Below are 26,921 nucleotides of genomic sequence, written 5' to 3' on the forward strand. Positions count from 1 at the left end.
TTTAGTAGGCCTAGTGTCTGGATGTAGGCCGTCAATTCAATCGGGAGACATGTGAACGCAAACGGGTTACATAGGCCTTATCATAACTGATGATTTTTATGTTAATCTTGTCTTTAAAATAGGCCTATAATTGGTCCGATGAGATGCACCTGTTAGTCACTGTAATGCTTTCCGATGCTCGCACTGCGCCCGTCAGTACTCCACGCACTACGCGATAGCGCACCGCGCGCACGCGATACGCACCGCGAGCTTGCGTTATGCGCACCGCGAGCACGCGTTAGCGAGCCACGCGATCGCGATAGCGCGCGGACAGAGGACGGACGGACGGACGGATGAGCCCCATGTGTCACACAATATGGGCCTCAGGGCCCCAAACCCTAAAACATAGGGCCGGCCGTTACTCAGTAAATAAAGGAGCTACAATGCCCAGCTTTAGTCTACTGATAGAACTAGCGAATTATACTTCAACATATGTACATGAGCCTCATAAGTCAAATACAATGGGCCCCAGGGCCCCAAATGTTAAAACAAAGGGCCAGTCGTTTCTCATCATATAAAGCAGCTTTAGGGCTAAGAGTTTGTACACAGATTGCACCTGAGAATTACATTGTTATATGTACATATGAGCCCCATATATCACATAATATTGGCCCCAGGGCCCCAAACGCTAAAACATAGGGCCGGCCGTTACTCAGTAAATAAAGTAGCTACAGTGGCCAGCTTGAGTCTACTGATAGCACTAGAAAATTATACTTCAACAATATTGTGCCTCATAAGTCAAATATTATGGACCCCAGGGCCCCAAATGTTAAAACAAAGGGCGGGCCGTTTCTCATCAAAGATAGCAGCTTCCGGGCTCAGAATTTGTACACAGATAGCACCTGAGAATTATATTGTTACTACAGTGCAACCGAACATAAATGCCCAAAACTGCAATTTTGGACAGATTGACACGTAATTTAAAATCTAGATTAAAGTGAAAGATGTCACTTACAACATTTTTTGATCAAACTCTGATCTTTAATAAGGTTGCAAAATTTGACACGTTTTCGTACATCTTAATACTAATAACGGCGTGTCCGTCCTCTGACCGCGCGCTATCGCGTTCGCGTCCCGCGAGTTTCGCGTTCACGCGGTGCACTATCGCGTGCTCGCGCTGCACTATCGCGTGCTCGCGGTGCGCTATCGCGGAGTATCAACGGGAGTGTGCGCGGAGTACAGTCCGCGCATCGGAAAAGCATTACAGTGTGACTTACAGGTGCATCTCATCGGACCAATAATTATAGGCCTTATTTTCAACACTTATTTCAATATTAAGATACCGAACACGTGCACACACCAACCACGTGCATGTAGGCCTATTTTTATGAGAACATGACTATTTCCGGAAGGCCTATGAACCGTTTTTGCGTTCACGTTTCTCGCGATTGATTTCATTACTTTAGTAACGGCCTATAGTCACGTATGGGTAGGCCTACCGAAGTAAGCATCACACCTTTAAAACAAACAGAGTTGATTAAGTTGTGTCTTGGGTCTTGATCATTGAGAGACGCATTAGTTTAAAAAGTCAGGGCAGGTATATGAGTAACGAGTTTGGGAAATTAGAAATAGGCCTATCACGAGAAGCGCCCGACCCGAGAACCGCGAAATCTAGTTTTCATATAATTAGCATCACAAAAAGAAATGTATGAAAAAAATGAATTTATTTTTTTATCGTCAAAAATAAATATGTTATAAGAATTAAACTTACTAGAAATATTGACTCTTGTCAAATCCTACCATTCTGTCAGAGAATATCTGCATATTTGTATTAATTATTTTAATTAATGGATATAATTGATTAATTAATAAATATATTTTTTTTAATGATTTACCATAATTCCAAACATGTCAAGCAATATGTCAAATTAAAGCTAATGAAATGCTTTATAAATTGGTCAGAGCACATTTTGCAATATGCTTTTAGTATTTTAGTTACAAAATTTAAAACATTCTATTCCAAATTTTTGCTATACACGCACAGGAGCTGTACTTTTAAAATCCGCGCCTAATCAATAATGAGTCTTCCACTCCATTGTTAAAGTACTGTGCTCCCTGTAGCATTATGGAGTGACCAAGCCCTAGAGTGTGATGGTTTTGTAGCAGATGACAGTACTCATTCAAGCCTACCAAGGTCATTTATTAGCCACTTGCTGAATGGCTGATATTATCAGCTAACAAAGAGATGCCTTCTGCAGCTGCCAATCACAGTAGAGGTTTGATAACATTTTGTTAAAAACCCAAAAGTGATATAAGGACAACGCTATGCATGTTGGTACTTGATTGTTTGGATTCCTATATGTTGAAAATCCCTTGTAGGAGTATTGTTTTATGTGTAGTGTATATTGTTCATAAATTATATAGCTTTCAAATTTTGGGCATTTATGCTCTGTTGCACTGTAACACCCACACACCCATCCACCCCACACACGTAGGACTAAACAGACAGATCGTATTATATCATAATTGGAAATACCAGCGTGAAGCGTTAAGGCTGTTCCAGTTAAATTACATACCCATTGGCTGTTCCATTTAATTTACATACTCCCTATGAAATGGCCCCAAAAAGGCTGTTCCGTTTAATTTACATACTCCCTCTGAAATGGCTGTTCCATTTACTTTACATACTCCCTCTGGAATAGTTTCCCCTGAATCATATTGCATAGCCTGAGCCTCACTGTGAGTAAGAGAGACTGACAAAAGCAACCTATGGAGAGTAAGAGAGACGACTCCCCTGGAGGGGACTTTTTACAATTTCTTTATTTTAAGTGCTACGACAGTGCAACCTACATTCAATTAAAGCTTGTGACTTGGACTTTCACTTTTTACACATACAATTTCTTTATTTTAAGTCCTCAGCAAATAAGACCAAAAAGAATATGTTGTGTTGCCCTCCGCGGCGGGTCAAAATCGCGAAAATCTGGGCCCGGTTTTTTTTTTTTTTTTTTTTTTCAAAAAAAAAAAAAAAAATCATTTTTTTTTTTTTTTCAATTCAATAATTTTTTTTAACAAATGATTTTTTTTTATCATACATGTACCCCAAGCCTATTCCCAGATCCATAACGTTCACTAAAAGATTGTGCCCCAAGCCAGCACTTTAATTGGATAGTAGGACTGACTCATTGAATCCCAACAACATGGATGTTTAGGCCCTTCACAATTGATTTTGAGTTTCCTATTTCCAGCCCGCATCAAAAACCGAAAATTGCAAAATATTTAATTATTTGATTTTTCTCTGTCATTTTCTCTGTTAAATGACATTTTTGTTACATTAATTTGCTACTTTCTTACTTTGATCATGAATCCTGAACAAACAAATAACACATCTTACTATAAATAGGGAAATGTTGTATCTATCTATCTATCTATGTATCTATGTATGCCTATAAAGGCTCCGTCAGTTTCGATCCAAATGTCGCCAAATTCATACGGGAGATCGATGAATATACGGGAACGTGTTTAAACTTTATTTGGTTGAAAACGGTCAAGAATTGGCCTCAAAATCAGTGAAAATGTGGTACGTTGCTATGCTGGGTAAACAAAAAGGGAGTCAGTTGTCAAGCTAGCCCGTGCGCGTCGTACGGGCGTATCTAATGCCAAGCCGCTCGCGTAGCGCAGCGATAGCGCGCGGTAACGCAGCACTACGCCATGTCGCGCGTAAACGACGCAGAGTCGCGCAATGAATGATAATACGGGTGAACGACCGACCGTAGGCGTAATAAATACGGGGAAAAGATGTGAAAAGTACAAACAACATGAAGAGGTAGGCCTACTGTAATTAAAAAAGAAAACAAAATGAGGACAAACAGGTAGGCCTACGAGTATGTGGGTTAGCCTATAGTTAGTCACAGTAAGAAAATGAAAACGGGAATAAAATAGGCTAAAGAAGGAAAGAATAATAAAATCTAATAAAATTAGATGATTTAAATAAAAAAAGCTATTAAACTGAGGACAGAACTAAATAAATACATGAAAACGGGAAATCACAAGCTAAGCAGCAAATAAAAAATGAAGTCAACAGGCAAATGTAAGAAAGGACAGATTTAGAAAATAATGGGAACGGGATTGAGTAAATAAAAAACATGGTAACGGAAATTTGCAAGCTTAGCAGCAAAATGTTTTTAAAAAATGGAACAAAATTGGCCCATGTAGAAGAAACTAAAAAGAAAGAAAGAAGCTAAAATGGAAACTTAGGCTTAACGAGGGTCAGACTCAGATAAATGAAATTTACCTTTTCAATGATTCTACCTGTTCAGTAATTCCTCCCGTTTTAGTGAACGCTCCCATTTACTCACCTAGCGGGGACCCGCGCGTAGCGCGGGTGTCCCGCTAGTCTTACTATAAATAGGGAAATGTTGTATCTATGTATGTATGTATGTATCTATGTATGCCTATAAAGGCTCCCTCAGTTTCGATCCAAATGTCGCCAAATTCATACGGGAGATCGATGAATATACGGGAACGTGTTTAAACTTTATTTGGTTGAAAACGGTCAAGAATTGGCCTCAAAATCAGTGAAAATGTGGTACGTTGCTATGCTGGGTAAACAAAAAAGGGAGTCAGTTGTCAAGCTAGCCCGTGCGCGTCGTACGGGCGTATCTAATGCCAAGCCGCTCGCGTAGCGCAGCGATAGCGAGCGGGTAACGCAGCACTACGCCATGTCGCGCGTAAACGACGCAGAGTCGCGCAATGAATGACAATACGGGTGAACGACCATAGACATACCACCTAGACCTATTACTGCCCATCCTTTACCACAGCGGGAGGTGAAGCCCCGTATCCAAGGTGATATTGACGGATTGACGGGGTTACTAGGCGCGGAGAAATATCGCATACATGTTCGACGCGCTCGTTTGCGTGATTACTGCGCCGTTATCACCGCGTCAAATGCAACATGTTCCATAGACGCGAACATGTCTGCTTGTTGGCGTCCGGGTATGCGTCCTTGTAAAATTCGTTGCTAAGCAGTGTCGGCTTCACTACGCGAGTCAAAGTTATAGGTCTAGGTTCTCGTTTGTCTGGGTGAACGACCGACCGTAGGCGTAATAAATACGGGGAAAAGATGTGAAAAGTACAAACAACATGAAGAGGCAGGCCTACTGTAATTAAAAAAGAAAACAAAATGAGGACAAACAGGTAGGCCTACGAGTATGTGGGTTAGCCTATAGGTAGTCACAGTAAGAAAATGAAAACGGGAACAAAATAGGCTAAAGAAGGAAAGAATAATAAAATCTAATAAAATTAGATGATTTAAATTAAAAAAAGCTATTAAACTGAGGACAGAACTAAATAAATAACATGAAAACGGGAAATCACAAGCTAAGCAGCAAATAAAAATGAAGTCAACAGGGAAATGTAAGAAAGGACAGATTTAGAAAATAATGGGAACGGGATTGAGTAAATAAAAAACATGGTAACGGAAATTTGCAAGCTTAGCAGCAAAATGTTTTTAAAAAATTGAACAAAATTGGCCCATGTATATAGAAGAAACTAAAAAGAAAGAAAGAAACTAAAATGGAAACTTAGGCTTAACGAGGGCCAGACTCAGATAAATGAAATTTACCTTTTCAATGATTCTACCTGTTCAGTAATTCCTCCCGTTTTAGTGAACGCTCCCATTTACTCACCTAGCGGGGACCCGCGCGTAGCGCGGGTGTCCCGCTAGTCTTACTATAAATAGGGAAATGTTGTATCTATCTATCTATGTATCTATGTATGCCTATAAAGGCTCCGTCAGTTTCGATCCAAATGTCGCCAAATTCATACGGGAGATCGATGAATATACGGGGACGTGTTTAAACTTTATTTGGTTGAAAACGGTCAAGAATTGGCTGCAAAAACAGTGAAAATATGGGTAAAAACGGGTTTTTTGTTATGAAAATCCTTTGCCAGACTACGCGTCACTGCAGCTGGCCGGCAGCGGGGACCCGCGCGAAGCAGTGCAGTGCCAAAATGTACCATGTAGGATGTTCATGTTGATATTTGGATGTGACCACTTGTTTCAAAATGAAGAAAATAATAAGTAATAAATAACTAATAATTAAGTTACCTCATGCCTATTTTGATATCTTTAAATAGTAAACTAAGATTTATGTGAAGGGCCTTATTATTAATATTTACTTCAATAAAATATTCAACATTGGGTAGAAAATACAGCCAATAGGCCCCTAGGCCTATTAAGCATTTGCCTCTCTTCACTCATGTGACTGTGAAATAGTAGGTATCAAATGGTTGAGTTGCACACCACATTTCGCCAAAATACATTCTAGAAACGCTTGCTGTTAGAATAAGAAAAATTTTAATGCTAATTTATTGCACATTCTAGGGAAGCGTGGTTACCTTTTTAAAATAACCGAGTGAGAGGGTTTTCAAGAAAATATTTTTCCTGTCAAAACTGAAGCATCCTCTGTATAAAAGAAAATATGAATATTAACTGCACATCATATATAACGATTCGTGATACCCAATTGTGGCACATTTGATGTCGTTTAAGAAGCAGAGAATTTTATTTCAATTTTATATACGCCAAAATATTTTTTTAATTGAGCAAAAATAAGGATAGAAAAAACGTTGAAAATCCTATGTGAATATTACATTAGACCCGGCAAAAGATTACTGTTTCGTTTTTATGGTAATCTAATCTTTTATTTCCTGAAAAAACATTTGGGGTCTAAAATGGAATTTTTATGTAATTGATAAAAACATCGAACGTGTATACAAGAAAATGGTAGGTTTTCCTCTATAGTATTTTACTGACCATGGAAATGTACTGAGACACAAGCACGTGTCAAAATCGATATAATGTATTGTCCATACAGACGCCCAGTTATCACTGTTTATTATTGGATTTTTGTTGTATAAAACACGCAGTTAACTTAATTGAGCGCTAATAATACACATAAATGTTTTTAGGCAAATAAAATTCCAAAATATGGTACGTTTTCTGCCTTTGCTTGTCACGTGGTAGGCTTATGTTGAAGTTGCGATTATACCTTCAAATAAGTTTCAAATGAGTTCCAAGAAGACAAATGGCCGAGTGGTCTAAGGCGCTGGGTTCATAGTGTATCCAAAGCAGTCCGCCGCCGTGAGTTCGAACCCCGCCTCCGCCAAACTTTAATGAAGTAAAATTAAAATTGAAATTTTACTTTTAAAAAATTTCATATTAGGGAAATGTGACTGGCAGAATTTATGTATGGCGTGGAGTGGTGTGGTTGAGTTGCTAAAAAAAAAAAAAAAATCCGGCCGGGTGTACTACCAGATTTTAGGCTTGGGAGCCGTAGGCCTATTTGTGTACAAATATATAGCCTTCTAGTTTCCTTTGCCCTCCTGATTTTCTCTTTCATTTTTTGTCAGAGGGGCACTTTTTCTTTCATTTTTTTGTCAATTTTTTGTGCCCCTCCCCTAGTCATTGAGCAATTCGCTTGGAAAAACTCGGACTGAAACTCCGAGAAAACTTTTGCGTAAAAAAAGTTTTTAAAAAGTTCGCCAAATGTAGGAATCCTGGGTAATTCCGGGATTTGGGATTTCCGGCATCCCATGTCTTCGCGCATGCCCAATGATAACATCAATGTCTCCAAATCGCAATAGAAACCATTTTCCGGTAAAATTTTGCTGAGCAAGTGTCTTAATTTATTCGCCATCAATGGCGGAAACAGCGAAGTGTATGCTAGCCAGGCAACTGAACGGTAATATAGATTGTTCTTTATTTCATCTTGTAAAATAGAGTGTAAAATATAGGGGACAGTTGTTTTTGACGGCATATTTGTGTGCGATATTTCGGCTTGCTCTCAGTACATCGACGATGCGGTGACCCCGGCATCGTCTCAGCTCACAGCTGTGTGTAGTTGTCGTCAAAATTAACATTGAAAAGACCGTTTTTTCGTTCAATTAATATGATGTGATTGTATCAAATTTTACAGTATGTTAAATAATTGTGTATTTTATAGTTGTAAATAATATCTGCCGTTTAAAGACAAATCTACGTCTTTAAAAACCCGATGTTATAAAATATCTGAGAAGTAAACATTGCGTATTTACCTTCCGATATCGTGATGACATTGACAAATGTCGGAAATTTTTTTGTGTATTTTTACCTTCGTAGATCTAAATAAAAGTCCCGTGGAAGGATTTTCAGCGGGTCTAATTGACGATGATGATATTTTTAAATGGGAGGTGATAGTTTATGGACCACCTGATACATTATAGTAAGTAATTTTATTCGGTTTCTTTGTTCATTCTGAGTGTGCAGTGTGATGATGCATCTTGTGTGTACAATTACGTGGTTTGACCCTAGCCCCGGAAGTGAAGTTTTAATGCCAAAACGCAATAGCAGCTTATGACTCATTGAATAGCTGCGTGATTATTGATGGCAAATGCACAGAAAAATATTGTTTTCTCCCAATCTTATTTAGTTTTTGAAATATTAGTTTACTTGTTTTTATTTCTTTTAATAATTACATTTCTTGATATGATTTGGAAGAAAAATGCTTGGTCATCATGTTGCCTTGTTCATGTAATGTTGGTTATAAATTTAATATCGGTTTTCAACATCAATCTCAGAATCTGCCTTGTCTTTTTGACTTATTTTTAAAGTTGAAGCTTGAGATTCATCATTACAAAAGTTGGTTTATTGATTTAATTATTTGCAAGCTGACGAAACAATTGTAATACCGTATTTCGTCGAATAAACGCCCCCGGGGGCGTAACATTTTCCCAAGGGGGGGCGTTTATTAGAGGTCATTTTTAGCACGAAAATTCCCGTTAAAATCATTAGGTAAGCTTAAAAGTCACGCTAAAATGACGAACTATGACCTTTTGGCACTGACTTTTGGTTCACTTCCGGGTTCGGATGCCTGATTTTCGCCATTTATTGCTGCTACTCATGACCATGTGAGCAACTTGGTAAGCTTACTACACAAGATAGCATGGAAATATCGGAATTTTTGAAACATCTTAGTTGAAAAAAGTGGTGGGGGGCGTTTATTTGAGGGGGGGGCGACTATTTGACGAAATACGGTATATTATAATTGAGTGAGAATAAAATAATAGTGAGAAATCTACATGTAAAAAAGAAATGAAATGTAAAACCAAAATAAAATCAACTCATTTTATTCAGACATTATTTTGTGTAAATTAATGACATTGATAATATAATTTTATATAAGGCCCATTTCACGGTTAGGCGCCACTTTTTGATTTTCAACGTATCTGGCCTGGTGTGTAAAAAATAATGGGGTTACAGAATTGACTGTTGGTGATTTTTCATTGTCTCTGTATAGCCTACCTCCACTAGCTTAATCGGCCTTTCTGCTTTTATCTTTCAGGGCGCACAGGGGTAAGAAGTGGTCAAAAACCACATTTTACTAGCAACCTAAAAACAGACATTTATTTTCCAATGCTGCCACTTTTAACTATGTTGAGCCTATCAGCTGCTTTTGTTGTTTTTATGTAATGAACTAGTTGCACTATACAGCCATACATGAACAAAGTAGTAGTTGTCAGTTAAACTAGCATGAGAACCATTTAAATTTCTGAATTCGGATGTGACATTTTCCGTTCACATCTATGTACCTTATTCAATGTGGAATAGATCGACTAATACTTTACATGAATGGCAAACTAGTGTGTTTTAGTAAAGTTCAGAGTCTTGTTACTATTTGTTGAACAAATTACACTTGTTGCTCTTAATACGTAGATACAGCGATATTTTGAATTTTTGCCAACAAATTCTGTTCACAATTTTGTCACATCCGATTAATTTTCCAAACAGTATAATTTATTAACAAATAAGTGGCAGAATTTGTTCTCCTTGATTTTTAAAAATCTCCTGCTATGAGCTATCTAATGACACCATTTAATGAAAACTCCTTCATCAACTTAGCTTGCAGATGTCATTTCAAAGTTTCCGCTCACATGTGTCACATCCATGGTACCTGTCACATCCAAAATAGTTTCTTCAAAGAACTAAGACAGGTATGGGACTAGGATGCCAGTTTGAAGTTATTTCATTACAAGTTTGTGGGGGATCAAAAGGCACAATAAGTTTTTAATTCAGCATGCCTTCTTTAATTGTGACAGGAGATTCAAAAAGCTTCAATTTCCGTTCACATGTCACATCCTCAAAATTAGTAGTTTTTAGGCCAAAATACTTAAACAACATGATATTTTACTTTCTAAAATAGGTTTATTATTTCATACATGTCACATATGATTATTTCATGGCTTTGTTGTTGTCTTTTAGGGGACAGTTTTGTATACAATTTACAGAAGCGGATGTGACATTTTCAATTGTGAACGGAATATTTCAGTATTATAAACATTTTGCTTGGCAAAAATATAAAGGGTCAGGAAAAACATTTTAGCATTGCTCAATTTAATAGAATCTATCAAAATATATGTGTTAGAGTGCTTTAAAGCTTATATTTTGACAAGCAAACTGTTTATAATAATGAAATATTCTGTTCACAATTAAAAATGTCACATCCACCTCTATAAATTGTAAACAATGTTTTAAAATGAACACTAACACAGGTTGATATGTTTCAATATATCCAATTTAATTGACTGAGTGTGTGAAAACTCTTTGAATCATTATTTTCTAAACATACTCTACTTTACAGTGTGTGGTTTCCGTTCACATTGACATCAGTCACATCCAAAATTGCACAAACATAAGAATCTTGAATTTGACCTGTGCTTTCAAACTGGCTGATATTATTTGTGAACATTACCCATATTATGACCATCAAAGCTGTGAAATATCAGAGTCATTCATTGATTATTAAAATTGTTGAGTAAACCTTTTCATGGCAATTTCCCTTTTGTACCACAAAAATTACATGTAAGTGGCCATAAATTTGTCATTACACAACAAAATTTGCCCAAATTTGGTCAGAAGAGAGCCTATGACATACTTGTTTATTTTAAATATCTATTATATATGTATTGGACAGTAAAAGTATAAATATTCACTACTCAATATTTATAAAATTTGTTAAAAAACTACATAACATGAGATAATAAATTATAATTTTCTTCATAAGTAGAGAGATTTAAGCTGGGAAATGATATTTTTATGAAAATCTGGTCTTATGTGGAAAAGAAAACCCTAATTAAATGAAATTTAATCCATTTTGAAAATTTCAAGTTTTTTTCACCAAAAGTGGCGCCTAACCGTGAAATGGGCCATAATGAAAAAGAGGCCTGAGACTGAGTCAGCGGTATATCCAGCGAATGCAGCCATTTTAATAGTGCGAGAACTGGTTGGGGGGGGGGACAAATTTTCATCCCCATTAATGATTAAAATAAGTCCATTTTTTATTCCATTGTGTGGGGAGGTGCAAAGCCAAATGTCCCCATTTGTCAGTTTTTTGTTCTATTTTCAGTCGGTCTTTGCCATCCCAATTTTTACCGCTAAAAATTTTCGGGGGGGGGGCGGGGATTTACCCCTGGTTCCCCCTGACTATGCCATTGAGAGTCCTAATGTGACAAAGCATTTAATAGCCAGAGGGAGAGGGGTGTCCAAAATGGTCAAAAATACCTTATTCTACAAAATCATGGTGTCCACTTCATATCATATTCACTCCATTTTAAAAATCAGAATTTTAGGTACTGTTCTGTATCCAAATTATAAATAGGGTGTCCAAATGACACCTGGACCTCTGGCTAATGCCTTGTAATGTGACCAAGGCAGGCTGAAGCAAATTCTAAAGTGACACCCCAAGATATTTTATGCAGGGTGCTGGTTGAATAGTATGATCATTGTATGAAATGTGGAAGTCAGATGCTTTTTTAAGCTTTCTACATGAGCCAAATAAAATGAGTTCGGTTTTACCAACATGCAAGGATAATTTGTTGTTGATGAGCCAGTTGTTACAGGATTTCAAATCTAAGCTTAGATCACGGGCAATCACATCCGGGTTTGTATCTGAAGAACTTATTACACTATCGTCTGCTTACAGGAGCAGTTTGTTTTTCACAGACATAGCCATGTCGTTACTATAGCAGAGATACAGCAGCGGACCAAGCAGGCTGCCCTGCGGAACTCCGCAGGAGAGCTGCTGCATGAGATCAGATTGAAGGCCATCGACACTGACTAGTTGCTGCCTGTTTGAAAGATATGATTTGAACCAATCAGATTTGATGCCCATGGCCTCAAGCTTGTAACAAAGAATGTTGTGATTGACGCTGTCAAAAGCCTTTTGCACGTCCAAAAGAAGCATGTCAACATATTTACCCTTGTCAAGTTGAGACCTAATGTAATCTGTTAAAAAGATTGCAGACAAGTTTCTGTAGAGTAGCCAGGGCGGAAGCCTGATTGAAAATGGTAAATTAAGTTTTCAGAGCTGATTGCTCCAATTGAACATAAATACACTTTTCTAAAACTTTCGAAACGGTGATCAATAAACAGGCCTGTAGTTACCTATTTCCAGACGGCTGTTCTTTTTGAAAAGTGGGATAACCTTGGCAAGTTTTAGATCCTGAGGAACAGCTTACTAGATTCAATGGAGAGGTTCACTATGTGAGTAATTAGACTAATATAAGGAGAAAGTTGTTTTGCACCATCTCTCAAAAATCTAGGTGCAATATCATCCAGGCCAACGGCTTTGTGAATGTCAAGGCTGGATAACTCATCAAAAATATAATCTTCATCAACACGCCTAAGATCAAACTCATTTTTTCCATGTATTATTTATCTTTACAGTGAGGGTGGTTTCTTCAAAGCACATTTGATATTCCCCAAGGAGTATCCTAATATACCACCGAAGATGAAATTTATCACAGAAATTTGGCATCCAAACAGTAAGTTTTTTTAACCCCCTGAGCACTACCTGCCGATCTAACATTGCCTCTGGATTGGTCAATTACGTGATATCTTCACTTTAATCACCAATCAGAATGGAGCTTTGCAAATAATTCATCACCCCATTTTTTTTGCATAGTGAAATAATTTATTCTAACAATGTTGCTGATTGGTCCCAATTGATAATGAAAACTTCTTTTTGCCCAATCGGCAGGTAGTTCTTATGGGGTTAATACAACAGAAAATAAAACCAGTGAACCCCTATACCACCATGTACAACAGCGCTGTCAGCTAGGGGAAAATTAGGGGTATACGCAAATTGCGCCGCAAATTTTGCGTATTCTTAGCAGCCCTAATTTAAGTATTGTATCAAGTGCATTTCTCAAATGTATTTATCAAAATATCGCTGACTGTCATACATAATTGTGATTGCAATACTGAAAACTGCCCACGAGAAACTAAATATTTAAAACATTGTGAACATGCCTAGAGACTCTATAGAGTGCACATGCAGGGATGAGGCTGCTTTTTAGGACGATTTGAGCATGCGTTGTCTCTTTAATACTCATTCGCCAAGCATGCATGCTCAATGTTTACTTCTGCTTTCCGAGCATCAAGTGGATCAATCAATACACATTGCTTTTCAAAAGCAATGTCGCAATCGCTCAGCAATCTAGTGTTAAATTTAGACTCTCTGATTTAGTTGTGGGTAAATTATTGGAAATATGAATTATGTAACAGCTAAACTTTTGCTGTGTTGTCAAGCCGAATTTACCTTTTTCAGGGCCCTGGACCAGGCTACAGTTTAGGGCCCCTGGGTATCTGAATTCATGTCAAATTACACCAACCAGATTTCTGTAGCATATTTCTTATGTAATCCTCTGCTTCACTAAATTTTCCACTTTTTTTTTTCTTTTCTTTTTTTTTTTTTATTTGTTATATTCTCACAAATTTAAGCTCCCTTTGATATTGGGCCCAGGCTGTGGCCCTGTGATAAATCTGGCCCTGCTAAAAAGTATTTAGTCTTGAAAAGTTATAGAATTTATGTATTTTTGTCTCGCCTGATAAGGCAGGAGACTATATGATCACTTTTCCGTATGTGTGTATGTATGTGTGTGCGTGCGTGCGGGGGTGTGTGTGTATGTGACAAATTTGGTTAAAGTTTTGGTTAAAGTTTGCCTTCCGCCTATTTTCTCGGAGACTAGGAGTCGCACATTCCTCAAACTTGGTGGGTGGGTGCACCTTGACCCGAGACAGAACCAGTTTGTATTGGTTAGTGGTTCAAGGTCACTGAGGTCATCCAGGGGTCATCTTAGGTCAAATTAGTAAAAACTGTCGTATGGGTATGAAACCTGGTGGATACAGTCAACATTTAAAGCCAAATTTTTGGAAGGTCATTTCGAGGTCACCAGAGGTCATCTGAGGTCAAATTAGTAAAACTGTCGTATGGGCATGAAACTTGGTGGGTACAGTCAACATTTAAAGCCAAATTTTTGGAAGGTCATTTCGAGGTCACCAGAGGTCATCCGAGGTCAAATTAGTAAAAACTGTTGTATGGGCATGAAACTTGGTAGGTACAGTCAACATTTAAAGCCAAATTTTTGGAAGGTCATTTTGAGGTCACCAGGGGTCATCTGAGGTCAAATTAGTAAAAATTGTCGTATGGGCATGAAGAGGGCGCAACACTAAATCACTCCGCATTTTATGTAACAACGAAATTCGGCTAATATAGTCCATAGTGAATATGAGATTGCAGCGACCATATCTACCGACATGTTCACTTTAAATCACTCAATATCGGCTCATATGAATTCGACAAGTGTCTTTAATGATAACATGCAGATAAAAACTGAACAATTGATCTCAAAAGCAATTCTCTGTGGCGGATTAAGAGAAACCCGATTTTGAAATGTGAGTGGTGAGTTTAGCATATTTTTAGCTCTTTTTTTTTGCACATAAATTAGCGAAAAAAAGTCAATGGTCATCGATATATGCCGACAAAAGTTTTGGAATCTAGAGAAACAGAGCTTTAATTTGATACCAAATTTATTTTGCCAAGTATTGCAGGGACGCCAGAAATGGCGCTTGAAGTAGGCCGAAATCACACGTTATCCTATGGGGCGCTGAATTAGTGCTGCGCCCCTTGTAACGGCCGTCATTATGAACGCGTTCCTTTTACATTCTTCACGCCAAAATAAGAGACGCCTTTCACAAAATGTGTTCTATTTCCATCATGATGATAAACAAATATTACAAAAAGTCATCCTCATGAAAAATTATTGGAAAAAACACTTTATTGGCCGAGTAGGCGCCTTCAAAGTCAAGAAATGCGTCCAAAAATCCTCAAAAAGGTTCATAAATGGATTTTAAGGTTAATAGACATTGTTAATCTGCATGAAGCCGTTTTGCTGAATATTCAGTAGGCCTACTCAAAAAGATCGCAATTGTTACTACTGGAACGGGGGGGGTATTTATACTTGAGACTCAGTAATAAATGATTTCCAAAAGAAAATGGCAACACTGATAATCTAGAAAAGAAATTAATCTTGGTTCAAAGACGTGCTCAAATTGTCGCCTGTCACTAATTTTGTGAGTTTTGTATAAACTTTCGCATATTGGAGGAAAAGTCGAAATATTCGATTTTCGGCATTTCGGCACTGATCTTTAAAACATCATTTCTCTTGAACGGAATGTCGCAGAGCCATGAAATCTTCGGTGTTGAGCTTCAAATTTTCTCTAGTTTACTTAATGAGTAATAAATGTGGATTTTGAAAACTTTTAACACCTTATAAGAGGGCGCAACACTAAATCACTCCGCATTTTATGTAACAACGAAATTCGGCTAATATAGTCCATAGTGAATATGAGATTGCAGCGACCATATCTACCGACATGTTCACTTTAAATCACTCAATATCGGCTCATATGAATTCGACAAGTGTCTTTAATGATAACATGCAGATAAAAACTGAACAATTGATCTCAAAAGCAATTCTCTGTGGCGGATTAAGAGAAACCCGATTTTGAAATGTGAGTGGTGAGTTTAGCATATTTTTAGCTCTTTTTTTTTGCACCGCAAATTAGCGAAAAAAAGTCAATGGTCATCGATATATGCCGACAAAAGTTTTGGAATCTAGAGAAACAGAGCTTTAATTTGATACCAAATTTATTTTGCCAAGTATTGCAGGGACGCCAGAAATGGCGCTTGAAGTAGGCCGAAATCACACGTTATCCTATGGGGCGCTGAATTAGTGCTGCGCCCCCTTGTAACGGCCGTCATTATGAACGCGTTCCTTTTACATTCTTCGCGCAAAATAAGAGTCGCGCTTCACAAAATGTGTTCTATTTCCATCATGATGATAAACAAATATTACAAAAAGTCATCCTCATGAAAAATTATTGGAAAAAACACTTTATTGGCCGAGTAGGCGCCTTCAAAGTCAAGAAATGCGTCCAAAAATCCTCAAAAAGGTTCATAAATGGATTTTAAGGTTAATAGACATTGTTAATCTGCATGAAGCCGTTTTGCTGAATATTCAGTAGGCCTACTCAAAAGATCGCAATTGTTACTACTGGAACGGGGGGTATTTATACTTGAGACTCAGTAATAAATGATTTCCAAAAGAAAATGGCAACACTGATAATCTAGAAAAGAAATTAATCTTGGTTCAAAGACGTGCTCAAATTGTCGTCTGTCACTAATTTTGTGAGTTTTGTATAAACTTTCGCATATTGGAGGAAAAGTCGAAATATTCGATTTGCGGCATTTCGGCACTGATCTTTAAAACATCATTTCTCTTGAACGGAATGTCGCAGAGCCATGAAATCTTCGGTGTTGAGCTTCAAATTTTCTCTAGTTTACTTAATGAGTAATAAATGTGGATTTTGAAAACTTTTAACACCTTATAAGAGGGCGCAACACTAAATCACTCCGCATTTTATGTAACAACGAAATTCGGCTAATATAGTCCATAGTGAATATGAGATTGCAGCGACCATATCTACCGACATGTTCACTTTAAATCACTCAATATCGGCTCATATGAATTCGACAAGTGTCTTTAATGATAACATGCAGATAAAAACTGAACAATTGATCTCAAAAGCAATTCTCTGTGGCGGATTAAGAGAAACCCGATTTTGAAATGTGAGTGGTGAGTTTAGCATATTTTTAGCTCTTTTTTTTTTTTTTTTTTAATAGCGAAAAAAGTCAATGGTCATCGATATATGCCGACAAAAGTTTTGGAATCTAGAGAAACAGAGCTTTAATTTGATACCAAATTTATTTTGCCAAGTATTGCAGGGACGCCAGAAATGGCGCTTGAAGTAGGCCGAAATCACACGTTATCCTATGGGCGCTGAATTAGTGCTGCGCCTTTGTAACGGCCGTCATTATGAACGCGTTCCTTTTACATTCTTCACAAAAATAAGAGACGCGCTTCACAAAATGTGTTCTATTTCCATCATGATGATAAACAAATATTACAAAAAGTCCTCCTCATGAAAAATTATTGGAAAAAACACTTTATTGGCCGAGTAGGCGCCTTCAAAGTCAAGAAATGCGTCCCAAAATCCTCAAAAAGGTTCATAAATGGATTTTAAGGTTAATAGACATTGTTAATCTGCATGAAGCCGTTTTGCTGAATATTCAGTAGGCCTACTCAAAAAGATCGCAATTGTTACTACTGGAGCGGGGGGTATTTATACTTGAGACTCAGTAATAAATGATTTCCAAAAGAAAATGGCAACACTGATAATCTAGAAAAGAAATTAATCTTGGTTCAAAGACGTGCTCAAATTGTCGTCTGTCACTAATTTTGTGAGTTTTGTATAAACTTTCGCATATTGGAGGAAAAGTCGAAATATTCGATTTTCGGCATTTCGGCACTGATCTTTAAAACATCATTTCTCTTGAACGGAATGTCGCAGAGCCATGAAATCTTCGGTGTTGAGCTTCAAATTTTCTCTAGTTTACTTAATGAGTAATAAATGTGGATTTTGAAAACTTTTAACACCTTATAAGAGGGCGCAACACTAAATCACTCCGCATTTTATGTAACAACGAAATTCGGCTAATATAGTCCATAGTGAATATGAGATTGCAGCGACCATATCTACCGACATGTTCACTTTAAATCACTCAATATCGGCTCATATGAATTCGACAAGTGTCTTTAATGATAACATGCAGATAAAAACTGAACAATTGATCTCAAAAGCAATTCTCTGTGGCGGATTAAGAGAAAACCCGATTTTGAAATGTGAGTGGTGAGTTTAGCATATTTTTAGCTCTTTTTTTGCACATAAATTAGCGAAAAAAGTCAATGGTCATCGATATATGCCGACAAAAGTTTTGGAATCTAGAGAAACAGAGCTTTAATTTGATACCAAATTTATTTTGCCAAGTATTGCAGGGACGCCAGAAATGGCGCTTGAAGTAGGCGAAATCACACGTTATCCTATGGGGCGCTGAATTAGTGCTGCGCCCCCTTGTAACGGCCGTCATTATGAACGCTGTTCCTTTTACATTCTTCGCAAGAAAATAAGAGACGCGCTTCACAAAATGTGTTCTATTTCCATCATGATGATAAACAAATATTACCAAAAGTCATCCTCATGAAAAATTATTGGAAAAAAACACTTTATTGGCGAGTAGGCGCCTTCAAAGTCAAGAAATGCGTCCAAAATCCTCAAAAAGGTTCATAAATGGATTTTAAGGTTAATAGACATTGTTAATCTGCATGAAGCCGTTTTGCTGAATATTCAGTAGGCCTACTCAAAAGATCGCAATTGTTACTACTGGAGCGGGGGGGTATTTATACTTGAGACTCAGTAATAAATGATTTCCAAAAGAAAATGGCAACACTGATAATCTAGAAAAGAAATTAATCTTGGTTCAAAGACGTGCTCAAATTGTCGTCTGTCACTAATTTTGTGAGTTTTGTATAAACTTTTGCATATTGGAGGAAAAGTCGAAATATTCGATTTTCGGCATTTCGGCACTGATCTTTAAAACATCATTTCTCTTGAACGGAATGTCGCAGAGCCATGAAATCTTCGGTGTTGAGCTTCAAATTTTCTCTAGTTTACTTAATGAGTAATAAATGTGGATTTTGAAAACTTTTAACACCTTATAAGAGGTGAAAACACTGAAATCTTCGGTGTTGAGCTTCAAATTTTCTCTAGTTTACTTAATGAGTAATAAATGTGGATTTTGAAAACTTTTAACACCTTATAAGAGGGCGCAACACTAAATCACTCCGCATTTTATGTAACAACGAAATTCGGCTAATATAGTCCATAGTGAATATGAGATTGCAGCGACCATATCTACCGACATGTTCACTTTAAATCACTCAATATCGGCTCATATGAATTCGACAAGTGTCTTTAATGATAACATGCAGATAAAAACTGAACAATTGATCTCAAAAGCAATTCTCTGTGGCGGATTAAGAGAAAACCCGATTTTGAAATGTGAGTGGTGAGTTAAGCATATTTTTAGCTCTTTTTTTTTGCACCGCAAATTAGCGAAAAAAGTCAATGGTCATCGATATATGCCGACAAAAGTTTTGGAATCTAGAGAAACAGAGCTTTAATTTGATACCAAATTTATTTTGCCAAGTATTGCAGGGACGCCAGAAATGGTGCTTGAAGTAGGCCGAAATCACACGTTATCCTATGGGGCGCTGAATTAGTGCTGCGCCCCCTGAAACTTGGTGGGTACAGTCAACATTTAAAGCCAAATTTTTGGAGGGTCATTTCGAGGTCACCAGAGGTCATCTGAGGTCAAATTAGTCAAAACTGTCGTATGGGCATGAAACTTGGTGGGTACAGTCAACATTTAAAGCCAAATTTTTGGAAGGTCATTTCGAGGTCACCAGAGGTCAAATTAGTAATAACTGTTGTATAGGCATGAAACTTGGTGTGTACAGTCAACAATTAAAGCCAAATTTTTGGAAGATCATTTCGGGTCACCAGGGGTCATCTGAGGTCAAATTAGTAATAACTGTCATATGGGCATGAAACTTGGTGGGTACAGTCAACATTTAAAGCCAAATTTTTGGAAGATCATTTCGGGGTCACCAGGGGTCATCCGAGGTCAAATTAGTAAAAACTGTCGTATGGGCATGAAACTTGGTGGGTACAGTCAACATTTCAAGCCACATTTTGGAAGATCATTTCGGGTCACCAGGGGTCATCTGAGGTCAAATTAGTAAAACTGTCGTATGGGCATGAAACTTGGTGGGTACAGGCAACATTTAAAGCCAAATTTTGGGAGATCATTTCGGGATCACCAGGGGTCATCTGAGGTCAAATGAGTAAAAACTGTCGTATTACCATGAAACTTGGTGGGTACAGTCAACATTTAAAGCCAAATTTTTGGAGGGTCATTTCGAGGTCACCAGAGGTCATCTGAGGTCAAATTAGTCAAAACTGTCGTATGGGCATGAAACTTGGTGGGTACAGTCAACATTTAAAGCCAAATTTTTGGAAGGTCATTTCGAGGTCACCAGAGGTCAAATTAGTAATAACTGTTGTATAGGCATGAAACTTGGTGTGTACAGTCAACAATTAAAGCCAAATTTTTGGAAGATCATTTCGGGTCACCAGGGGTCATCTGAGGTCAAATTAGTAATAACTGTCATATAGGCATGAAACTTGGTGGGTACAGTCAACATTTAAAGCCAAATTTTTGGAAGATCATTTCGGGGTCACCAGGGGTCATCCGAGGTCAAATTAGTAAAAACTGTCGTATGGGCATGAAACTTGGTGGGTACAGTCAACATTTCAAGCCACATTTTTGGAAGATCATTTCGGGGTCACCAGGGGTCATCTGAGGTCAAATTAGTAAAAACTGTCGTATGGGCATGAAACTTGGTGGGTACAGGCAACATTTAAAGCCAAATTTTTGGAGATCATTTCGGGATCACCAGGGGTCATCTGAGGTCAAATGAGTAAAAACTGTCGTATTGCCATGAAACTTTGTGGGCAACATTTAGAGCCAAATTTTTGGAAGGTCATTTCGGGTTCACCATGGGTTGTTGCAGGTTCATTTACTTCTATCAAAAGTAATCGCGAAAGCAGGCGGTTGCGAAATTCATTTCTACTGAAAGTAATCGCGAAAGCATGCGGTTGCAAAAGCAGGCGAGACTCGTGGTTCGAGAACCGCCTTGTTATAGATTCATATTCAGTTCACTAAGTATTCAGAATACTGAAAAGATTCATTTTCAATTGTTGGAAGAAACAGGGAAAGAAAAAAGAAAAATTATACTTGTATTGTCACAGGTTTTGTTTTCATGAATTAAAAAATAGAATACTTTCACATTATAATGAGATTTGTTGTTCTAGTGTAGTCCAATAAAACTACTCGCTGTGGATGTTTGAAATCTAGCAGGCTTCTTTGTCAACACTTTTGATGTTGCGACAACCTTCTGTTTACCACAGATGATGCTGGTTGCCAGTTGGTTTCAGGAAATCTTCATATTTGTATCTCAATCTATGATCAACAAACCGGCTATCACAGATCATTTGTTGGAGAAAGATCACATCTTAGATTGGGATGAGGCTACGGCATTAGGCAAAGAGACCTTAACAGACACAAACATTAGAGGCAGTAGAAATTAGGAAACAAGGTACCACCATGAACAGAGATGAGGGGGCAATATAATCTCAGTCATATATTTGGCAATCTCCTGAAACCAACCTCTGCAGTAAACAATAAGGTTGACACAACATCAGCTGTGTTGAAAGAAGCCTGCTACATGTATATATTACTGGTACGTCCACAGTGAGTACTGTTTATTGGAACAGAACCGTGAATTTTTTTAACAGTTGTGATGAACATGTTCAATAACACACTTTCACATTTTCTGTACCTACAGTTGACAAAAGTGGTGATGTGTGCATTTCAATTCTTCACGAGCCTGGAGAAGACAAATACGGCTATGAGAGGCCGGAAGAACGTTGGTTACCAATTCATACAGTAGAAACAATTCTCCTTAGTGTAATATCAATGCTGGCTAGTCCTAATGACGAATCACCGGCTAATGTTGATGCAGGGGTATGTAGTAGTCCATGTTAGAAAAAATATCAGTTGTAGTATGTTGGCTTTGGCTAGTCCTAATTATGACATAGCAGTAAGCACCAACTAATTCATGTTGATTGCCAAGAACTATGGCAACTATTTGAAAGTCAAAATCTACTTAGGTGACGGTTACTATTTTTCTGAAATTTTCAGAATATGTAGTATGAACATGTAGAAATATAATAATAATGAAGTAGTTGCCCTATCTGGTCCTGCACATCAGTGACAGGGCTGTAGCTAGCCTGGTTTTAATGGTAGGCTCTAGATGGCTCGAGACACAATCTTTTTAAGTGAGCGCGAGTGATCGGGGAATAAGCTCTGGTGGTATCACTCCCCTATAAAAATAGTTTTTTGCTCTTTTTATGATGAAAAAATCATTAAAAAAAATTTAACTAATTTCTATTGTATTATTATTATTTTTTTGTTGTTGTTGTTGTTGTTGTTGTTGTTGTTGTTGTTGTTGTTGTTGTTGTTGTGCCAGGCGGGTGGCCAGCGTCAGTGATGGGCGGGGCCACCCCCACTGTAGCTACAACCCTGCCCTGCTCAGTGATAAAGAAACCTAGGTGTAGACAAAAGGAAACCACAATCATCACATTAAATTGTGAAGTCACACCTTCCCAATGGGGTAATCCGGTTGAAATCCATACACCCCTATGGAAGACGTGACCTTAATCTCCAACACAGGGGGTGTAGATTTCAATTGTAAACACCCATTCAGGTAAACCCAATTTGATATTCACACTCCCTGTGTTGAAGATTAAGGTTATTAATTATTTTAAACTGTTGTGATTTGATAGTTCACAGCATCTTACGAATGGTAGTGAGCTTTGGCAAAAACTGCATTGCTCAATTCATAGCGAGCGTGTAGAAGAATTAAAATATCACAGATACACTTTTATAGATGCTGCGGTTTTTGAGTTACGTTGTAAAGAGGGCTGAAACAACAACACTTTTGTAAAATGTACATACCGGTAACTCATTAACAACAATAAATTAAGCAAGTTTGCAAAGTATATGATTTGTAGAATGAACTTTTGCAAAACATAAAGGCGTTAATTTTCAATAATATATTGATATAGATAATGAAAATCGATTTTTAGGTTGCTTCGACCAACAATACCTCGTCTACCCTTAAAGTGATGTCTTCCATCTAGGGGGTGTATGGATTTCAACTGGAATAGCCCATTGTTATTCAAATTGCCTGTTGCTATTCAAACACTTCATGAATATTAATCATTGATATCATCTTGCTTTCAACAGAAAGAGTGGAGGGAAGATTACAGCGGCGAATTCAAAAGGAAAGTGCAACGGTGTGTTAGAAAAAGCTTGGATGATTGACACCTTTTACTTGCGTTACATCACATATCTAATGGTAAGTAACTACTCACAAAAAGGAACACAGCTGTTACAAATATGCCTATAGCTAAGGCCCGGCAAAAACGCGATCTACGCTTTTCATGCCGCGATTCTCGCTATTAACCGACTATCTCGCTTTTTAAAAAGTTTCCAAGCAGTGCACTTACTATAAAAATGTTGCTTTATGCCATAAAAGTTCGACGAATTCCATTAAAATGCAGTTCCAACTTCGCCAAAGTGCAGAATTCAACAGCATTGCAAGCAAAAAAAAAAAAAAAAAAGCCCTTCTTTACTTAATAAAAACTGACATTTCATTTCAAATGAGTTCAAGTTTAGGCTAAATATCATTATATTTATAATAAATAATTACTGGAATATTTTGACTATAAAACATAATTCAAGGTCAAATTTTTGTCACTTTTTTCTTCGACACCGGCCAGCCTTCGGCAGGTTTGTTTATTTATATTATGTTTTGTATTGAATGAGGGCCTGCTTGGAAAGCAGTGCTGGTCACTGAAGTTGTTGATGTTGTTGTTGATTTTTCGCATTTTCGGGCGTTTTGAAAGCTTCTTGTGCCATTTTTCGGGGAAAATCTCGCTTTTCAAAATTTTGGATCTCGTTTTTTACTTCAAAAAATTGTGTTTTTTGCCGGGGCCTACCTATAGCTTTAGAACTATTAATCATATTCACAGTCTTGAGTTAGGAGTGATGAAAGAAAGCCTAGAAAGATGGTTTATGTATGTGCATTTTGATACCTCATTCGCCCAATTTCGTCCTATATTAGCACTCAGTGTTTGTAAAGAAAACACCCTGAATCTGATGAAAGTTGCACTTTAATACAGTGATCAGTGGTTATTAAACACAAGCATTGGCATGTAAAACCCGCCATTATTTTTTGCGCTAAATTCAGATCAATACAATTTACTGCAACTTTTAAATCTTTCGACCAGTGCAGTGTATTATCAGATGATTCAAATATTGTATAATATTTACTTCTCATGAGGAACCTGGTGGAATCTATGGGTCCCAGAGGTGAACTGGACTATGAGCCTACTATTTCCCTGGGAAAAACATGACAATTGTAAATAATCCATCCCACCTTAAAATTAGCATAGCACTGTGGGTTACCCTATGCCCAGCGAGGTCACGTCACACTTCCGGTGTGACGTGCCCACAACTCCAAATAATTCTCGGAAGCGACAGACAAATTGCAGGAAAGCGTGCCAATTTAAGCTTCCTGTAATATCAATTGCACATGACATACGAAGTCACAAACTTACAAACTTCAATATGCACTTCAAATAAAGCAAACCAACTTACATAATCGTCAATTTCATGGAATCCCGTTGCTCAGAATTGCAAATTTCATTTTTATCTGTCAAATGCGCTGTGGATGTGCTCAGAGATTTTATGATATGCTTCATTAAATCACAGGTGTGAAACTGACTTTATACCACTCGCTCGCTTTCACAGAAAAGCGAAGCCTCCACCTCGTGGCGCTGGGGCATGACGTCATCATGGACGTGTGTAAAATTTCCGACGGCCGGGCGCCATATAACCCGTTTTGTGATTGGTTGCAAAAACCATTCATTGCAATCGTAAGCCAATCGATGAACGCGACGGCCTTAACGTCTAACCTGATTGGTTTACAAAACTACTTTGATAATTGCTAAGCCAGTCAGTGTGCTCGATGCTTAACAACCTCGTAGAGGTTTTTTTTTTTTAGAGGCGAATTCACGTGGTGATCCAGCGATCGAGTATAAATTCAGTGTGACAACTGCACTCGCAGGTGCAATAACAATACATGGACACAATCACTGACATTTACACAATGAAATAATGAATTATTTATGACATGCATGGGCTGGATTTTACGATCGAGGTAAGGTTTTCGGCCTGTCCCTGCGTGAATATCCTTAGTTTTCAGCATTAAAGATACTTGCGATGACCAGTTTTTTGCGGACACTTTGATAACAGGTAACTTTTATAGGTCATAGGGTAGAAACGATAGTTGTACAATTGTACAAAATATACATTTTGTTATAGGCCTAAAATGTTTACAAAAATATATTGGTCCACACGTTGTGCATGTATTCAGTTGTTCGACGTATAGGGTTACCCCCCCCCCAAAAAAAAAGGTGAAGGAGGCGATCCTGTACATAAACAGTGACTGGAGTGCTCATCTCTCTTTCATTGGCGATTGGGCCAGACTCCTCCATGCAATGTTGCTATAGGGGGATCGCTGCACCTCCTCCACAGCGAGTATCAAGATAAAGTGTCTTACTCAAGGGCACAACACAATTGCATCGCCGGGGCTTGAACCCGCAACCTTCCAATTATGAGTCGGGAGCCAGTTACGCTCGGCCACTTAACCAAATGTAATCAAATGTTTCTTTGGTTTGTTTTTTCCTGCAGACTTCCTGACCTCACACAGTGATCTTGTCAATCTTGGCTATTAGTGGACATATTTGGAAGGCAGGCAGGCAAGGCAACTCAACCAACAGAAACTGTTGCGTCCTTTGCTCTCTACTTAACTATGCATCAGTCTTGAACTTAAACATCCAAGAACTGAGAGGAATATAATAGAGCAAGCGAACAGCTCAAATATGTACACCAATATCATCGCTAAGATGTTATAAACTCATCGCATAGCGTCATTGGGCAGGAAAAAACCTCCTTTGTGTCATTGTCCCCTGAACATGTTTAAAGCAAAACCTTCTATGTAACCTGTTGGCAGTTTTGCTTTAAACATGTTCAGGGGCCACAAGCACATAGGAGGTTTTTCCTGCACAGCGACGATAGGTTTCATCTTACAAGGATGGTTTTTCTACTCATTCTCTCTTCGTATGAGGCAAAATGGAGCTTTTTTTTTTTTTCATTTGTCGCATCATCAACCCAGCCATCTTATATCAGTGGGAATCAATTTATGCTAGTTGCAGTGGAGCAGAACTTGGACATTTTCAAACATATTATGTGGCATTGGAATTCTCCTGGATATTTATTCATTATGTATAGTAGAGTGGATAATTTTGACCCTGCAGGCCATGTGTGAGTATCACTCATGCAGGGGAAAAGTAGAGTCATCGTTGGGCAGGAAAAACCTCCTATGTGTCATTGGCCCCTGAACATGTTTAAAGCAAAACCTCCTATGTAACCTGTTGGCAGTTTTGTTTTAAACATGTTCGGGGCCAAAAGGACATAGAAGATTTTTCTCTGCCCAACGATGTAGTGTACCACCGGATTGTTTTACAGTGGGCTGTAACAGTCCAGTTGAAAGCTATACACCCCTTGTGAAAGATATGACCTTAATCTCCCACACTGGGAGTGTGAATTTCAAATGGCATTACCTGAGTAGGTGACTTCCGTTTGAAGTCTACACCTCCTCTGTGTGGGAGGTTAAGACCATGTCTTCCATAAGGGGGTGTATATCTTTCAACTGGAATACCCCAATGCACCCCTGGCAAACTTTGAATTTAAGTGCATGCTTGTTTTTGCTTCTATATGTTATGCATTATTGTTCCATGTGCTCAAACATTTGTAATGCTGACGTTTTTTGGGGCACCTGTGTTGACAACAAATGTCAAAGGTACACTATTTGGGCCCCATGAGTGACAACTCAATGTTTTATCCATGGGG

The 26,921-nt window shown here is 38.0% G+C and overlaps 1 protein-coding gene across 1 annotated transcript; it reads left to right on the forward strand.

The window, feature by feature from the left end:
* The first annotated feature begins 7,591 nt into the window (after positions 1 to 7,591).
* On the forward strand, positions 7,592 to 26,704 carry LOC140146657 (ubiquitin-conjugating enzyme E2 G1-like). The gene is made up of 6 exons (XM_072168527.1): positions 7,592 to 7,724; positions 8,141 to 8,243; positions 12,743 to 12,840; positions 21,727 to 21,905; positions 23,190 to 23,301; positions 25,701 to 26,704. Exons 1-5 carry the CDS (start codon positions 7,682 to 7,684, stop codon positions 23,265 to 23,267), a joined length of 501 nt encoding a protein of 166 aa, XP_072024628.1. The 5' UTR covers positions 7,592 to 7,681; the 3' UTR covers positions 23,268 to 23,301; positions 25,701 to 26,704.
* Positions 26,705 to 26,921: the final 217 nt, after the last annotated feature.

The sequence above is a fragment of the Amphiura filiformis genome, chromosome 2, assembly GCF_039555335.1.
Source record: "Amphiura filiformis chromosome 2, Afil_fr2py, whole genome shotgun sequence".
Classification (NCBI taxonomy): Eukaryota; Metazoa; Echinodermata; class Ophiuroidea; order Amphilepidida; family Amphiuridae; genus Amphiura; species Amphiura filiformis.

Coding starts and splice junctions, on each gene's coding strand:
- LOC140146657 (XM_072168527.1), top strand. CDS start 7,682: ATGGCGGAAACAGCGAAGTGTATGCTAGCCAGGCAACTGAACG. Junction 8,244..12,742: donor GGACCACCTGATACATTATA/GTAAGTAATTTT, acceptor TTATCTTTACAG/TGAGGGTGGTTTCTTCAAAG. Junction 21,906..23,189: donor CGGCTAATGTTGATGCAGGG/GTATGTAGTAGT, acceptor TGCTTTCAACAG/AAAGAGTGGAGGGAAGATTA.